This window comes from Lepisma saccharinum, chromosome 1 (assembly GCF_977018435.1).
Source record: "Lepisma saccharinum chromosome 1, izLepSacc3.1, whole genome shotgun sequence".
Taxonomy (NCBI): Eukaryota; Metazoa; Arthropoda; class Insecta; order Zygentoma; family Lepismatidae; genus Lepisma; species Lepisma saccharinum.
In genome coordinates this window covers 98,499,394-98,519,074 of record NC_139229.1, presented here as the reverse complement: position 1 = coordinate 98,519,074, position 19,681 = coordinate 98,499,394, and the positions used below count along the sequence as shown (strand labels likewise).

At 38.5% G+C, this 19,681-nt stretch overlaps 1 protein-coding gene across 1 annotated transcript in view; it reads left to right on the top strand.

Moving 5' to 3' along the window:
- Positions 1–19,681, top strand: part of LOC145998506 (ionotropic receptor 25a-like) — a 211,554-nt gene that overhangs the window by 14,668 nt on the left and 177,205 nt on the right. Inside the window, exons 2-5 of the mRNA XM_083134932.1 lie at positions 12,326–12,427; positions 13,866–14,021; positions 15,165–15,324; positions 18,571–18,713. Coding sequence (XP_082991058.1) covers positions 12,349–12,427; positions 13,866–14,021; positions 15,165–15,324; positions 18,571–18,713 — 538 coding nt within the window. The 5' untranslated portion in view covers positions 12,326–12,348. The remainder of the gene's footprint in view (positions 1–12,325; positions 12,428–13,865; positions 14,022–15,164; positions 15,325–18,570; positions 18,714–19,681) is intronic.

Genomic DNA, 19,681 nt, shown 5'->3' with positions numbered 1-19,681 from the left:
CGAAATTAAACTGGCCGACATCTGTGACGGAATGATTAGCACACCGAGCAAGAACGCCAGAGGTCCTGGGTTCGAATCTCAGATTGGGCATGTGTGTTCTTTGTGAGTATCCCTTCATCAAGATCATCATATCATCACTCATCCTCATCTTTGCGATTAGCCAAAAGTGGAAGAAAAGTGAATTAAAATAAACCATACTAATCAATCAAAAAGAACTGCTCAGACTACATGTGTTTCGCAAGTCTCATACAAGTTGGAATAATACGTACTAATGACTAGGGGTGTGCGGGACAGAACATTTTTTTGTTGGGACGGGAAATTTTTTAAAATCCCGACCTTCGCAATTTTCCGACCAAGCCGGAAAATTTTCGGGACGGGATATGTTAAAAATTTCGCGATGCTGGGGAAATCACGAATTTTACACGTAATTTTCCCTTAAGCTTTTAATCTGAAATTTCTTAAATAAAAGCTAACAATTTCTGAGAAGTGTCAAGACACTTACAACGCAAAAAAACATCAACAATTAACCACTTTTAAAAATGACCATTTAGAAGTTCCTGACTTTTCGGGATCCCGAGCACTCGGAAAATACCGAATGGTCATTTTAAAAAGTCGTTAATTCTCGAAGTTTTCTGCATTGTAAATGTCTGGAACTTCTCGGAAAATGTTAGTTTTATTTCAGAAATGCAAAAACAATCACTAAAGGTGAAAACGACGTGTAGAATTCGAGATTTCCAGAGCTTCGGGAAATTTCGAACATTTTCAGTCCCGAAAATTTTCTAACGAGAATCCAACAACACCATTGTGTTGTGTTATGCAAGAAAAAATAAATAATAATGGTTACATATTATCTACACTTTGATGAATTGTGTAAATATTTGTAATACATTTTTGTAGGCCTACTTGCTAAAACATTAAAATATGGGTCCCTTACTCCACCACGGATTCTATTTGCTTCAAATGAAAGACTCTTGCATCCCTACAGACAATGTTTGCCTACTGGTTACGTTAACAGTGGCGTACGCAAGGGGGGGTACCGGGTTTAAACCCTCCCCTTGAGCTTTTGAAATATTATGGAAAAGGCTGTAGAAAAAATTAAAAATGGCTAATTTATTATAGTCAAAGATCTGCGACAGTAATAATAATAATAACAATAGTCTACTACTAATAATAATAATTTGAATTATTATTCCCATGCATCATGGAGAAAAACAAAACATTCCAAACACAATCTAAGCGGCCGTAAAGTTCAATTTTGCAATTTTTTTTGCAAAAAGTCGCGCAGCGACTCTCGCGAGAATTGTGAAAATTCCTTGCTTCGTCGCAGTGTGCCAACCTTATTGCAAACGTTCTTCCCGGTACTGATTTCACATCCCCTTGTGAACTCTCAAGTGATGCTGAGGCTACATTCACATCATTAAATAATGTTGAAGAAGTGCTTTGTGAATCACCTAGAAGTGACAAATATGTTGGAATGTCTATAAACTTACTTTTGAACGAAAACATAGACTCAGTGGAATTTAGCATCACGTATTCTCGCACTTCATCATCATCCTGGGTGAGTTCCATAAATGTAAATTTCCCCGTGCATATAGCACCGTGCCATGAAGGCACACGTAGTGATGTGGTGGGCCCCACACATTCTCGATCCCGGCCACTTTGCAGGTGATGTGATCAGCACCATGCTCCTGCAGCCTTTATCCCCCAGGATTGCTCTCAGGTACCCATTGATATTAGGCTGGGTGCGGAGACAAGGCTAGATAAATTCCAACCAAATTCGGGAATCGAACCCGGATCTCCCACGAGGTTGTCAGGCTAGACCACCGCGGCTCCTTGAATGAATTTCATATTTTGATTATTTCAATAAATTTAATATATTTGCTTGTTTTTATGGATTTTCTTCACACTTGAAATGTCTCACCTATCATATACAAATAACCGTTGACTAGACAATTATTTCGTAACAAAGAAACAAAAAAAATGTAATTTTGTTATATTGCTTTCATAAATATATTTATGTAGATCTCTACTACTTAATAATAGTAGTGATATAAGTAGTAACAGCAGCTGCATTAGTAGTATTATTAGTAATAATTAAACTAATTAATTAATTATAAGTATTATTAATTAATTAATTAATTAATTAATTAAATTATAATAAAACAATGGTAATGTGACTTTGTAGAAAGTTTTCGAAATAACCCCCCCCCCCCCTTGATGAAATCCTGCGTACGCTACTGTACGTTAACCATTTTGCAAAATATTGTGTTGTTGAAAGACGTGTGTTTGACACCCAAAAAACAAATAGGAATCCCTTGATTGATCAATGACTTCTTGGATCACAGTGTCATCATTAATATTTCATAATAAGTTTTATGGAGGGAAATGTTGTATCCTCTTTACATTATGAAAAATATCTTCCTTAATGACTACGACTTAATGACTAATGGTACGAAACCGAAAGATATAAGGGTCTCCTTCGCCTTACCCCATTTTCGCGGCACAAGGTCTCTGGGCCGCTTATCGCAACCACTTTTTGAGCAAAAGCGTACAAACCCCAAATATCAGGTTTTTTTTTTAATGCTGATACTGATTTCTGCCAGTCACAGAATGGCTTAAGATATATGAATAAAATTAGGAGAGTCCACTCCATAGCAGAAGAGTTGACATAATTATTTGTCAAAAAATTAGGTTGTGCATGAGGTACTTTAACAGACATCTGCTACAGGCACAATGTATTGTCATTTTCTTGAACCTATATTCATAGGGTGCCACCTGATAGCACCAACAACTTGCACAGCATGTACAGGACATCAAGGCAAGCAACTTTTCTCAGTCACTATTTGCTCGTCTAATTCCTCTTTCGATGTTACAAACAATCGAAATATGGCATCTTCTGTCCTTAATGTATGCAATCCCATTGATAGCTTCGCAGTTGCAAATGTCATTTATTTTTACTGCCGTTTAAAATTCTGAGAGCAATATATAAGATGCTATGGAAACGATATCATGGAAACAGTCAGGGTTAAGACTTAACTTTTCCTTTATAAAATGGATATCATAACATACGCCTATGTTGCTTATTTTATTTGTGCATGCGAGCGAAGCGAGTAAGAAAATTTTACGAAATGTACTTTTATTTGTATAAAATTTGAAATCGAGAGGACAATTGCCCCTCTGTGCCCTCTGCAAGTGCCCTTAGCCATCTGGAAGAAAAATGCAAGAAACACTTGAAAACTAATTCCATCTTGAGTATCAATTTGTCCTGCTATTCTTAGATTCTGCTAGTCATGTTTCTTTACTTAAATGTTTGCCCCCCCCCTAGATTGGACTTCCATCCAACATTGCGGGGGGGACAATGCCCCTGCCCTCTGTGGTTGCAGCACTGTTTGCGAGTGCCTCTTCATAAATTTCACGTCATCATTCATTGTCAGGATTAGCTAGATGTGGCAGAAAAGCAACGCTAAGTAACAAAAATCAAATATCCACTCCCTCTCTCTATCACATGAATCGCTATTACCAAAAGGTAGACTAGGGGAAACAAAAATTTATGCAGTTCAAACTTCATAGCAACACATCCAAGTAAAACATCCAAATACAATAGGCACCTTTAATACAAGATACTCAAAATGTCACAACTGTTCTAGGTACTGAAAATTGCAAAATCATTTAACGAAGTCTGAATCTGGAAGGGATTTCCCCCCCCCCAATCCTGATACGACATTATATGGAATCCCACACGCCTTCATAAATCACAAAATCAATAAGTGTCTTTGTTATGTTGCTGGAGTAATACAGGATATAATTGTAAAGATTAATGAGAATTCCAGGTAGGAATGTGTTCTGTATTTTTCACAGGGGGGCAAAGCAGGCTCTCAGGCGGGCAGTTGCCCTTCTTGCCCCCCCCCTAGCTACGGGCCTGTAGGTCAGACCGAAGTAAGAAGTAACCAGACCAAAGCAACAACCTATTTTGCTTAGAAACGAACACATTCGTTCGGTGCCACATTCCGAACCGAAGAAACACAAGGTGCATGTTGCTTGCGTGTTGCTGGAAACAGTTTTTTATATGACTGTCGATATCAATATCTCACTTTCATGTAATTTCTTTCATCGGTTAAGCATTCTCTCATTTCTCTATATTCGATTTTTTAGCAAGCTCTTGGTAGTTATATTCTGCAAGATTCCCCCTCGCAAATCCGAATTCGTTACACGTTGTCCGTAACGAATCTGCCCCGACTTTAACCTCGTGTCAAAGCTATCTTTACTTCCAAAGATCACTATCTTCCTGCTGAAATTTCCTCCGAATACCTTAAATCTGCGAACCATTTGCTTCCCCAGGCGCTTCCTTCCATTAATCCTTGCGCAAAACGATGTGGAGGTAGTCACTACCATTGTTTACTGTATATCTTCGTCCAGTCATGCTGGAGACAATCGTCATAAAATTCTTGCTCGTACAAACAGTTCTTTCATTACGACCCCTCTTCTCAAAATCAACACCCTCCTCGCCCCCTCAAGTATACTGATTAAAAATTTCAAATATTTCGCACTAAGAAGCTAGAAATCGACTCTCTGATTGGTTGATTGAATTCGTGTTTTAAGTCCACTTTATGCACAGTAAGGCTAATCGGGACTGGACCTACATTTTAAAGTGGGATCCGAACCACTAGGTGCCTCCACCGGGTATTGAACCCGTGACTCCTTGAAAAGGCGACGACGGTACCACCATGCCATCGGGGAGGATCTAGTAATAGACAAATAGTTAAGGCCGAATCACACGGAACTGGATATCAACTAACAAGTATCGTGTGAGGCGAAAACAACCAAATGGGTAGCCAGTCCAGTGTCAACTAGGACATTCCTACTGGAATTCCAGTTCCATGTGATTCGGGCTTTAGACACTGTGCGTTGACGTGAATAACATATCTTGCTTGAAGTCAAAGGAGTAAGAAGAATCACGAGACAGGCAACAAGCGGCGTCTGCGGCTTCGAAATGAACACTCAGTAATAAATGCAACCTTCCGTAGCGAAGCGACACGACGAGCGGCACGTGTCGCTTGTCGCTTGCGTGTCGCTGAGATTTGGCCCTTTTCTAATAGCTATCGTGTCGCCTCTGCCTATTGGTAGCGCATGCGCGGGGAATGTCCGTTGATAGACTAAATGAGATTGTGTCGCTTGTCGTTTCGGTGCAATAGTCCCGTGTCGCTTGGGGATTCCACCAATCGAACGCAGGCTTGTGCAGCCTCTCGTGCCGCTACGGTGTGCAATATTGCTGTTAATAAGCTCGTTCCCAAGCGGTATGTGTCGCTTGTCGCTTCGGTGTCAAATCTCCCTTACATGAAATCTTTCGAACCAAAGCGACTCAACAAACTGCTCGTGTCGATTGTCGCCGATTAGGCCATTTTATGAATACCGTGTGTCGTGTTCCCTCAGACTGTTGTTTTTGCATGCGCGGTGAAAGTTGCTTATAAACTGAAGAGGCCCGTGTCGTTTGTCACTTCAGTGTGAAACTACCGTGTCGCTTGTCACTTCGCTCTGAACTCTCACTTTAAGGGAGCTTGCAGACCAAAGCAACAGGCTTTTGGAAACGAAACTTCAGTAAATGTAACCTTCCGAACCGAAGCAATGCGACAAGCTGCACGTGTAGGAAACTCGGTCGTTTTCTTAACATTGTGCGGTGTGCCGCCTCGGTCTGTTGCTGGTGCATATGCGGTGAATACTTGCCTAGACGGAAGGGGTTCGTTCGTGTCGCTTGTAACTTTGTAAGATTACAACCCCACCGTGCGAATTGTCTCCTGTCGCGTGTTTCTTCGGTGTGAAAGCTCCCTTAGTGTACGATGGAGAAAGAGTGGATGGACATTAGAAATACAAGGCGGATTCCATAAACTATCTAGCTATTGGTAATCAACAAACTTTATTTTAGACTAAATATTAATGTTTTTGTAGTTAACAAACCTTATTTTTTCTGACTGTACAGTGAACAAAATGTTTTAAAGGTTTAACCCACTTTAGAGAATAATGTTTTTCCCACTCTTAACTTTTGTTGGCATGATATCCTACATTAATTTTACGAGACGAGACGAGACAAAACGAGACGGGACGGGACAAAGCCCTTCGAGACGAGACAAAACGAGACGGGACGGGACAAAGCTCTTCGAGACGAGACACGGGACGAGACAAACGAATATTTTCGAGACGAGACATGGGACGAGACAGCATTTCCACGAGACGAGACAGGCCAAAGTCCCGTCTCGTCTCGTCTCGTGAGCAACAACAATCGTTCTGAACGATTAAATTGTATCCGGATTCGTTTAGAGTTCCAAATAACTCCCTTGTTCTCGCTTCGAGTTACAAATATCTGCCTCTGTAGAAATTTCAAGCCATACGTCACGCTCCCTTGTCGCTTCGGTGTGAAATTCTCCTTAAAAGGGACTCACAAAGAACACCCATGCCCACGTCGGGATTTGAACCCAGGAACTTCTGTGGAGAGATCAAAAGTTTTGGATAAAATAATGGAAGGTCTGGCTAATAAAGTTTCTGTAACTTACTGCGTAGGCTGGGATTCTAGATTGGAAACCGGTCTAAGACACGCGTGATGATATGTTTAGACGTCTTAAAGGCTTGGAGGTGATTTAGAAACCACAACGTGGGGGAAAAAGAACTTTGAAAACTTAATTAATAATAATAATAATAATAATAATAATAATAATAATAAATTTTATTAAGTGGACGAGGTTCAGCCAAGGGTTGCTCTGGGGTCACACCATCTGTTTCTGGGACTACCAGATCTACCTTTCGTGACCAATACTGCTGAAAGCGACTTCTACTCCTGAAAATAGTTTTCCAAAAATTGGCTGTTTTGAATACGACTTTTCAGTTTGCAACTGTGTTGGCGGTATTCAAAAAGTAAAAAAAAATGTAGTTTCTCAGTCTTCAGAACCGTTTTCTTTTCCGTTTCTGAGAAATCTTGATAACCTAGTTCCAAATATAATTCCAAAAATATCAGCAAAGATTTCCCTTCACCATACGCCTCGATACTTTTACAATTTTTTTAAACAACGCAATAACGGCAACCTCGCCCTCTTTAACGAACTACCGTGATTCAATATTTCTCTGATCTCGAACTCAAAAACCGAGACCCAGTTCGTGACTAGCAAGAACTGCATTAAATTTGAATTTGTCTGTGAGCTACTAAAGAATCTTCAGTTGTGTGCAAGATAGTTTAGCGTGGATTTAACAACAGCTGGCTACTCCGTCAAAGTCTTCCTTTCGGTCATGCACATTTGGAATGTCTCCTCTGTATGGACATGCAATTGGGTTCTTTGTTTTCCCGCCAAAGGGCGCCAAAAGCAGACTTCCTTTGCTGACACGTCCCGCCATCATTTGTACATAATGGATTCTTTTATTTCGCACAGACTTCACCTTGTCTACATAGTAAACATTCATAAAGGAACTGAAGATTCAGAAAATCCTAGAAATATTTATAATACATTTGTTAGTATTACGTTAAGTTGTGTTAGGTGCTTGCACTTAGCCTGTACTTCCGCTTATTACGTTCAGACCGAAACTCTGGCCATTCCTGTGATATATTAACGAAACCCACATGGGAATAGCAACCATGGCCGGACTGTGACCGTCAAGAGAGCGGTAGTAGTTTTCATCAATAAGGCGCTCTCTTGAATATAAACAAATGTTGATTGTAATGGGAATTCACAGTAAAATTAATAAAATTTTGATTTTGCCCGGTGTCCTGGTGAGCAGATTACTGTCGGATTAAAATACAGATACTCGTGTTTGGATCCCAATTAAATATTAACCAGTAGACCTACCTACAAACAAGTTACATGAAATTTTCCTTATTCAATTCTGCGTTAATCTATGCTAGCTAATTTTTTTCTCGAGTACGCCTTCTATTTTTTATGGTTGTGAGAACATAATAAAGTGCAGTTTTTTAAAAGTTTTGCAAACGATCGCTGTCTTTGAAATGCTATAAATAAAAAAACTGTTGGTCCGATCGTGATGAAATTTTATTACGATGCAGGCAGAAAGGTTTTTAAACACAATTCTTATTTTTCAGATTTTAAAAAAAATGTCAAAAAACCGTTGTTATCAATTTTTCGAAACAACTTTTTCTTAGTATTGGGTAGTCCTACAAATATAATATTGGTCTTGTTTTGAAGCTCTTTGCATCTATTTTCAAAATCCATTATCGTTGTCAATTCACATTGCGAAACCGATTTTACACAGATTTTTATTCAACGGAGTAAAGATCTACTTGGAACGTGGCAACACCGCACTCACTGACTCGCAGTGACAGTCCGCAGTTTCCACGGTTCAACGGAACGAAACGGAATGTGTGCAGTGTTGCCATTAATTAATTTTTAATTTTAGTCCAAACTCTAGTATTTATAATTTATAATCCGACAGTGTCTTGGGCATGCCTAACGACAAGAATAAGTTGAATCTCGGTTCTTGCATGACTCAACGGTCTAACAGCTACGTGGGTTGCCAAATGTACCATAAAGGAAGAAGCGTAAAAGAAGTGGTTCTCAGACCTATACTTCTGAACCATTATTTCGTATGGAATGGCCAAATTACTAATACCATCTAATACCGAACTTAACTTAATAAAAACGGAAAATTAGGAACAACACCGAAGACGTGTAACTATAAATGAACGTGCTATAACTATCAACATCAAACCTAACACGATTAACCTAACAACAACGGATAAATTCTTTGTAAAGTGTCATGAAGAATTAACTCATATTCGATCCTATGAACCACGGTTCTTGAAGCGGGAAAGGGTCTCGGGTCCGAATCCCGTCAAGGGCATGTGCGTTCTTTGTAAGTGTCCCTTATCAAAGAGAACTATCTGAAGTTTGTGCTCCGAATTTTAAACTTAACTGTATTTAGCTGTGTATGTATAGTATGATGGCTGAAGTGATAAAATGGGAAAGTTATTTAGTTAAAAATTACTCATTAAACTACACGACATGTGTAGATAGTGGATAAATACATTTGTTGGGGATGATTGTATGCATGTGCTTAAACATACAACACAAAGTGTACCACTTCATCTTCTACAAAAATTCTCGCTCACGAATAAACATTAAAAACCAGAACGAACGAGTTAGGAGAGACAATATTACATTGTTCCCATGGCATCATCAAGGCCACCTTTGATTCAAGGAACTGGGGGATATCGACGCGTCCAATTCCTGTGCCAGCGCATAGAATATCAATTGATTTCCATTCGCATACAACACTTGGAACTCAACAATTTCGAATCGATTTTTTGAGGAAACATAACCTCAGTAGAATTCTACATGTGCTGTAACTTTTCATGCGTTGAATATCTTTCCTTATTCAAATAATTCAATCCGAATTTTCCACTTGATTCAAAATTCAATGTAAAAAATTCAGTTGGATATCTGGTAAGGGTAGCACCTAGTTGAGACTTGGCTCAATCTCGTCGCGTGTAACAAATGCATGACTTGTTCTCGTCTCGGTCTCAAAATAATACACTACTCACAAAAAATGTTTAAAACTAGTTAAATAAAATAACAACATAGAGTTTTACATAAATAGTACATGTAATCTATAAATACTCATAGCCACCCTTTCTGTATTCTTAATAAGATGCATAGTAAATCAATTTTGATTTTCTTGATCATACTTGATTTTAAGTCCACTGTATGGACTTAATAGGCTAATCGGGACTAGACCTACCGACTACCGCCGGGGATTTTACCCGATACCCCTTGATTATCAGACGACAACATTGCCATCACACTAACGAGGATACCATTCATTTCCGTGAAATTTTTGTATTACAGTTTAATGTATAGGTCTCGAATAAGGCAAGATTCACCTCGAAGATACAGACGTTTTGTTTTGCAATCTGTCTCAATTCCATTGCTAACTATGGAACTAAACTAAAAGTTTTCTGTTTCCACCAGCGTACTTGCTATCTGATTGCTCTTACAAAAGACATTTCTGTTCTGAATTATAGAAGTACATTTAGTTTAATGAAAGTACTTAGCGGCATGTCTTCTTATAATTATAATAGGCTTCGCCAGAAGGGGGGTAAAGCCATTGACAAAATTTTATTAGTGGAGATAATATTTATGATTATTATAATAATAATAATAATAACTACTTTAAACTAATAAAATAAAGCAATTTTAGTCCAAAATTATTATTATTATGCACACTTCACAGTGGTTGGGATCCCACTAAAACTGTAGGCCGAGTCCCAATTAGCTTATCTGTGTACAAAGTGGTCTTAAAGCAAACATTGAAACAATTATTATTATTATTATTATTATTATTATTATTATTATTATTATTATATCATTGGGAGACTTTCCTACTCGATCCACCAGATGAGCGAATATGAAACACTATTGATTTTAATTCTTTTTACATTTCATACAGTTAGTGCTATAATGCTATCCTATTTTGTTATTAACTTTTACCTGCCAAAGAAATAGTTTAAAAGTTAGGGAGAACAAAAGTTGCTTTAAAAGTTAGGGATAAATTGTACTCAAAATTTATGTTGCGTAACTCCTCACTCAAAATTCTCATTTTAGGAATGTTGAAAGCTGTGAAACCAATTATTCTTTGGTTTAAATGGGAGAATATGAAAACATAAACTGGCTCTTGTATTTTACACTAATTTCTTTTCGATCCAAGGGCCTTCCCGATGGCGCAGTGGTAGCGTCGTCGCCTTGTAATCAAGGGGTCCCGGGTTCGATACCTGGTGGAGGCACAAGTGGTTCGGATCCCACTTTAAACTGTAGGTCCAGTCCCGATTAGCCTTACTGTGCATACAGTGGACTTAAAACACCAACTCAACTCAACTCAACTCAACTTTTCGATCCAAGGCATTCTTTACTTTGGTTATTCTGATTTCAATGCTAATTCAACTGAACAAGTACCTTGTAAACAAGGCGTCCCGGTGGAGACACTGTAGATCCAGTCCCGATTAGCCTATCTGTGCATAGCCTGGACTTAAAACAACAGCAACAACACACAAAATGGGTCAAGCTTTCTGCTTGTTTTAACTTGAATGAACCATGCTAATTTCCAAGGGTGGTCGACGGATCAGTTTGACCCCCCTCCTCGTTGCGATGCCAATGTTCTTGTATCCAGGGCCGGATTAAGACGAAATTGGGCCTGATGCTGCATACCATCGATTTTTTTTGCACAACTAACTTTCAAGGTGAAAAATTTACTACCTGTGTCTAGGCGTCCGAAATTGGGGCTCCAAATTTCATTCTAAGATTTATTTTCAGGTTAATATAGCAAAGGAAAACTGTTAACTTTCGGAAAATTCTCGTCTGTTTTCATCAGGAATGGGCCTAATGCTGCAGCATCAATAGCACTTACCTTAATCCGGCCCTGCTTGTATCAGCTGATTACCTCTAAATTTATCTTTCTTAACTCGTGAGTGGTACACATGGGTCCTCAGGACCCAATGGAATTTTGTTGACGTGTTTACTCACAGATGGCAGGTCTGATTACTTTGATCTCCACAGTAGTCTATCGACTGGCAGTGGTGAATGTTGTGCTGAAAAAGGTTTTCCGTAAAATGCTTGGAAGCTTGTGTATTACAGGGGCGTGGGTTCCCAGGACCCAAGTTTACCATTTATGTAACTTCTTTTCTGGATGAGGGATTATTGATAATTTGTTATATTTCCTTCTGTTCCAAACATTATGGCGGGAGAAAGTCATTTAACCGATGATGAAATAGCAGACATCCTGAATAGGGAAGAAGATTCTGAGGATGACGCTAATTACGAACAGAGTGACCATGACAGTGAAAGTGAGATATCATCTGATAACACCATTGCTGGAACAGAGGAAATCGGTGCCAACTCTGCAGACGGATATCCGTGGTATAGTGCTCCCTATTCTTGGAGAAGCAGATCAAGAAGAACCACCAGCTGTTGTAGTAACTACTGAAAAATCCAAACGTAAAAGTTGCGGATTGTGCCCCAGCAAAAAGGACAGGAAAACAAACAACTACTGCCACCGTTGAAAATTACCAATCTGTAAAGAATGCAGCTGCACATTATGCTCACACTGTTCAGAAAACTTTAATATCTTTTGTAGCAACTCATGAAAGCATCTATATTGTACCTGAAAACTTTTGAGCAATAAAGAAAATGGTTAAGGTCAAAATTTCCAATTTTTAATAATACGGGTCCCTAGGACCCAAGTGTACCAGTCATGTAACTTATTTTAAGTGTACCACTCAAGGGTTAAGTAAGAATTATGGAAAAAAGTATGTGCCTTTGAACACTAATATTTTTCCTTTCAGAGCCTATACAACACGGCCACATCATGTGGTCGATTCTGCTACCCTTAGCGTTTGTGCTGCCCCACGTGGCGTGGGTCAGAAGTCAACAGAATATTAATGTCCGTAAGTATTATATCCACTACATCTGTAATATCCACTTACCAGAATAAACATAGGCAGCGAAGACGTTGGCCGGGGCATTTGCTCCCTCCCCCCTGAGATATCTGGAAAAAAATCATGTAATTCGAATGGAGAAATTGTAGCGACATTTTATTACAAGTAATATTTTTTCTGTGATTTACAGACTGTAAGTTACATCAATTAACTGTAATGTCCAACAAAATAAAAGGATAGATGTTTATGGAAAGGAAGCAAGGCGAATTCCGTTTCGATTCCAATAGTGGACTCAAGTTTGAACTTATCAACAACGCCAAAGTATTCTCAAGTCAAATTCAATTTTATGATTTATAAAATAATAATGATAACAACGACGACAACAACAAGTAAAATATATATTTCTCTGACTGAAGGGTAAGATATGAAATCTTACTCTGCCTCCCTGAGAAAAAATCCTGAGGGGGAACGGGACTACGTGGAGGGGGCAAAGCGACTGCTATTACCTACCAGCCTTCGCAGCAGCGTGTACTGCTTCGCCACTATCATAGGTGAAGCTGCTAATTGCTCAGCCATGTATATCACGGGGGTATATCATGTAATGGAACTCATACGAAAACGAAATATCATTGATTTCTCATTTCTACGGCTGTAAATACTCTGAGTGCTATCGGCACATTCGCAATAACTGTCGAAATTGTTTTATGCAATGACATTCATTGGTAAATAAAAATTAGTTTTTCCTGTCCCCTTCGTCCACTGTGATGCCAAGTTTAATTGTACAATGGAAGAAGCTTTTACTTTAAATATTTAACAGTAAACATTAAATACACAAAACAAATTCAAAGCACAGATGAGTTTTCATAATTAATACGAATTATCAAGCTTATTAGAAGTGCAGAAGTTGGGCCAATTTCATGTTTTGTTCTCGTGCCGTAATTTTGGCGTACAGTAACTTATTCACGAAAACTGATACATAAATCTATGTGATAGTATTGAACTATGTAGATACCGAAAATATCACAAGTGGACACATTTTTTCATTATACGCGTTTAACATCTGCATGTTGTGACACTGTTGCTTGACAACTTCACATCCACATTTACTCATGGGTTGCCTATTAGTGGCCGGCCAAGATAAAAATTTATTACAACTCTTCTATCAAGCTAGTTATTTAAATTTAGATATATAATAGACCGGCTCACAGATAAAAACACATGTAATTCTCAAACAGAAAAATCGAGAGAACTAGTATAATTTGAGCACTGCTTTAAATCTCTTCAATCTTCACTTCAAGGAAAAAGAGAGAAAAAACAAAGGAGACAACTGAAAATCTTTCAATTTATTTTTATTCTTGTCGTAATTATTGAAATTGATCAACGTATTGATAGAAATACAAGTGAAGAATTTATTTCCTATAATATTCCCTATTTTCTTTCATTTCAGTATTTGTATATGATGAGAAGAATACGATTGCGAAACAGGCTTTCGACGTGGTCTTGACTTTTCTGGAGAAATCAGACAAATATAAAGTTACTGTCAATGACGTCCAAGAGGTGGTTGTTACAAACAGCTCAGATGCAAGAGGCCTTCTCGACAAAAGTAATTACTGCTAACTTATACAATAATATAGAGAGCTTGTTACAAAGTTAATAACATCTGTTGTTATGCACCAACTCTCGTACGAGCAAAACCGTGAGTTTCATAAAATTTTGAAATATTTGATGCACTTACGGAAGGTTCATAAAATAATTTTATGATTGTCACAAATACACACTTATATAAGTGAATAACGAGGGTAGTTATTCGTATGAACACCCATACCCTGAGAATAGCAAACAACACAATTAATAAAATCATTAGGAGCTTCTCTAACACATCCTCTCTTGAATCATCATCATGCAAGGATGTGCAAACCAATGGGAAAAAATTCAAGTTTTTTACCGCCACATTAAGGAACGGTGCCAATTCTTAGTCCTTCTTGCCAGTATCATTCACTTGATAGTATATTATTGATATTAACTTACAAATGTTTTTTTAATGATCAACTAGTCAAATATGACAAAGAACTTCCAGATTTCTTACAAAAAAGCTCTGTATTTGATAATACTTATTGTTGGAAAAATGATTGCGTTTTTATTCAAATAATGCAAACTCTCTACCATGTAGTAGAAAAGGGTCCACACTGAAAATTCTATTATTGAAACAGATGGTGTTCAGGAAAATAAATCTAGGATGATTCTGTAACACATTAATAGAGCAACGAGTGGACAACCATCAAAATAAAAATACAGTTCTGGACAAATTTAAACAGTCGCACCTAACCTTTCTCAAAATCTTGAGCCGGCCCCCGTGGCGGAGTGGTTAGCACATCGCGCTACGACGCCAGGGGTCCCGGGTTCGAATCTCGGCCTGGGCATGGATGTTTGTGAGTGTCCATTCATCAATTTCATCATATCATCACTCATCCTCATCTTCGCAAATTAGCCAAAAGTGGCACAAAAAGCGAAGTAAAATAAAGCAAATGAATCAAACTCTTGACTAGGTGTGAAGAGTGGTGTGACCACCGACAACACGTCAATGTTGGTGCCCTTACAAGAATTGACCACACGACTCGATTGTGAAGAAGGCAAAACCTGACTTTTTAAAAAGTTTGTCCAGAACTATATGTTGAAATTGAACACAAGATACATTATGTATTTCTCGCTTCTCCACGGTAACTAAGAGGCAATATTTCTGTTCCAGTCTGCTTTCACTACAATAATTCAATAAAGGAGCAGAAACCGCCTGATATTGTACTGGACGCTACAATGACTGGAATAACATCCGAGACCGTGAAGTCGTTCACCAATGCCTTAGCGTTGCCAACGGTCAGCACGTCCTATGGTCAGGAAGGGGATCTCAGGTACCTAAAGATTAATATTACTTTGAGTCTATATTGTAACGTATTAATTTCACATTTCAAATTAATGAATTGGCAGTTACTAATATAATCTGGGTGAAGTTCATCGGCGGAAGAATGCAAATTCGCTACACTGTTAAAAATGGCGTAGTCAAAATTGACTCAAAATTCACCTGCTATTTACTCATATTCGAATACCCGCTTCGGAATGATGTTCAATTTTTCGTGTGAGAATCAGAGGGAACCTTACTCCAATTTATGAAATTTACAGGAGTGGAAATAATGTATTCTTAGGAACATGTTTGACTCTTAAAAAGAGTCAGTAAATTGGAGATACGTGACTTCACCTTACTGCTAAGGATTAGAAAGATTTCTCGATCTGAGTCCAAATAGAGTTCTTCAGAGGAGATTATTAAAAAAAAAAAAAACAACCCTAATTTTGGAGTTAGGTTTCTCGAATTGAATCAATCACACGAACAACGTTATAACTAACATTCTTGCCGGCAGAGACGACAGAGACTTTAAGTTGAAAGAAAGTAGTGTTTTTGGTTTTGGGAATATAGCAGTGACACGTTTTATGAACAAATGGAAGATTTCTCTGCATTATAGAACTTCCTACTTGAGGAGAAACGCATAAGAGAATGCAACAGGTCCGATTGTTTTGCTGTTTGTGAGGCATTTAGTTTTCGTTGAATACAACATTGTTCGTGTGACCGAATCAATTAATTGTACCCGATTCATCATTCTCCTCCACTTACAGTATCGCATTTACGCATTTGTGAAACGTGTGAAGTAGATAAAAGATGCAGACTGTTCTGTGACTAACAGTTTTTCATGCAACCAATAGTGAGTTAGGCGAGACTACTTTTTGTGGAGTAATACCACAGACAAGTGTAATAGGTTAGGTTAGGTTTTGTCTGTGGTAATACCAGGGCCGTGTCAAGGTTTATGGACGCCCCTGGGCAAAATGTTTTGTGGGCCCCCCATTTTAGCCTAATATGTTAGTAAAAAACATTAAACAAGGAAATAACATACCCTCAAAACTAGGTGAAGTAAGCCGTCTAGTTAGGAACACGTCAGTACTCAACAATAACACGTAAGTCACACACTGTTGAGAAAAGTAGTCAATGGCCGAAACCGAAAGAAAACAATCAACTCATTCCGCCGTCCGTTAGCTTAAGTTAGCGCGGTTCACAAAAGCTCTGCTTAAAGTTAGGTGTCCCGTAGTTCACTGTTGCACCGAGAGAGAGCGCTAGTAACTCCACAATTTTTTCCTAGAAAAACTCACAGTTTTAATACGATGTTATTAACGTAAGATGTACTTCGTAGGATTATTTATTATCTTAATCTTATCTGAGAATTGATTGTTTGAATAAGTGTGGCTTATTTCCACACCACAGCCAAATCAATCCATGGTATAAAGTATACTGAGCTTCAGATATCTACAAACAGATCGACTGAGAGCTGTGCTACAATTGGATCCAGAAGAGTATAGACATGCGACAATGTTGAAGTTTTTATTTTTTATTTTTAAAATACAACTTACGTAATTTTTTTTACAAGCATAGCCAGCTGGTTAAAAGAGTTTTTTTTGGTGAAGGCCCTTCACAGCTTCCATTTGGTGGGGGCCCCGGGGCAATTGCCCCAGTTGCCCGAAGGTTAATCCGGGCCTGGGCAATACCATGGCAATGCTTTGATAATGTCACGATCCGGAAATAAAATGCTGTGTAATCAAAAACGCCATCAGTCCCCGGGTGACGAGAGGTCCCCAAGAGGAGTCTGGATCGAGGGAGCGAAGCGCGAAGTGTGTGGCGAGTGACAGTTAAAAAGGTTTGGGCGAACCCACTGAGGACACCTTCGATGGACCGATAGAGCGCCACGTCGTGACTCAGCCGAGAAACCGCGAAGGAAATCAAGTACAGTGGTGACACTTTAGGTTTTATCATGGTCAGTGTTTAGATATCTTGCTGGCTCGTGCCTGATCTCCCCCCCCCCACTTGTGCGATTCTATTAAATACTGGTAAAGAGCAATGAGCGTAATTTATTCCATTCTTCATACACACATCCTCTTGCAGCCAAGCAGTTTAAGCCGGCGAACGGCCTAAACGTAACATGGTGGAGGCACCGGGCACTGATGGCGTTTTTTATTACACAGTATTTTATTTCCGGCTCGTGACATGTGGTAGTGGAAGGATACAGACGACCATAGGTTGTCAATTTTGAACACTCGACTGCGTCAATTCAATAGAAACACTAAGATGCTGACCAAGGCAGTTTATTAAGATATAAAATCACTTAACATGTAACGTTTCAACCCTGTATCAGGGTCTTGCTCAGACGAAGAATTATATTACAAGTATTCAATATTGACTTTAAGTATTTCACCACATAAAGACAAATACCTATATGTGCATCCCTGTTGCAACATAACGTCAGGCAACGGGGAAAACTGTGGTTTTACCGAAGTTACCTTGAGTGTTGGTCATGAACCACTTGAGGCGTTGCTATTCTCGGATTCTCGTTATTGTCGACTCTACGCCGACTTCATATAAAGAGGACTTACGTCGGTTCCCAACTTCTGGCAATCAGGTTTCCACAACTTTTTTCTGACCACATCTGAGTGCAAAACGAAATAAAAATGGGTAAAGTCACTCAGAAGGTGACTGGAAGGGCATATTTAAGACTCACAATACCCTAGTTTCACGACTAAGAGTGTGTGATCGCATTAGAAGCTGCCCAAGTCAGCATCCAGAGGTGAGGCTGCTGCTGATCACCCAGCTTCGCCAGACTGGTAGGAGTTGGACATTGTTGATTTTTATAAAAATTAATTAACTAAACTAAATCCACGCAGCTACCATTAACACTTTAGATTGAGATCTTCATCAAATCAGATGGGCAATCAACAGAGCTGAGTTTTTCAATTTGAGATTTTTTTTCTTTGATAGGGAAACTTTTTGAAATTTTCTCCAAGATATTTTAAGGAATACAAAAGGTTTGTTTGATAATTTTTGTCAAAATTGAAGCGTAAATTCGCTGAACTAGGTGTCCAATATTAAAATTGCCATCATCAGCCGAGGTTAGACTATTTTTCTGTAGTCTTTCCGTAGCACATGTTTACTTCTTAGTTACTTACTATATTTCAGCAATTTACAATTAAAGAAACAATGCCTCTCACAATTAGGCCATTTCTCCTACTCCCAATTGAAAACATCTCATAATCCATGTTTACTTACAAAATCATTTCTACAGGCAGTGGCGAGACATAGACGCCGAAAAGCAGAAGTATCTCCTCCAGATAATGCCGCCAGGAGATCTGATGCCTCAAGTGATCCGAAGCATCGTCCAGACTCAAAACATCAGCAACGCGGCAATTCTGTTCGACGATACGTTTGGTAAGTCACAAGCAGCTGTAAGCTACCTAACCTTGCAATGGCATCGATAGAGAATTTCGTTCGCGATGTTCGATGGTGAACGAAATATTTACAAGTGGGCTCTGGTTCACTGTGGTCACTGAGGTTTCTCTATTTCATCCTCTCACTTTATCTCTTATTCTTTCTATCTCTATCTATTCTCATTATTTCACTTTCTCCTATTGCCTTCCTTTATTTCTGTCACGTACATTCCACATCTATTTCTCTTCATTTTTCTAATTCTCTTCCTTTCTTTATATCTCTCTATTAATTCCTTCTATTTCCTCCTATTCTCTGCATGTCTTTTTATTCCGGTCTCTTCCTCTCTCTATTATTCTTTCTCTCTTCTTTCTTTATTTTTTACCTTGTCTCTCCTATTCTTTCTACCTTATCTCAATTTCGTTGGCACTAATACAATTTGACTCGTCTTAAATAACTTTTATATACCTTAATCCCTATTAACACATTACAATTCTGAACCTCTCAGGATTAAGGAAGTAATTTATCAAATTGTATTTGTCACATTTAATAAGGCCGGCAATGTTCTTACAGCCAAGACTAATTACTATTTGTGATATTTTATCCACACACCCCGAATGTTTACCAGAATCCTCAAAAATATTTCACGAGAGCACAATTTATACTTCTTTTGGCGCTAAATTAATTCACCCATCTAAAACCACCCTTAAACGTCCATCTCGAAAATTCTGGATAAACAGCTGTAGGTAATGGCTCCCATTCTTAATTTTCTCCCCCAGAATCTAAGTTTCTAAATAAGTTTCCAATCCAGACCACTCCTCTGATTATATAAGTTCTATCAAATTTCTAATTTGCCATTCAAATTGCTACAATCTTTTGTTCTTCCTAAGTGCACTGCAGCTTTTTAAAAATACAAGTATGCTACAAATAATACGTGATTACTGCTGTAGTCAATATAATAAAGCATCTTG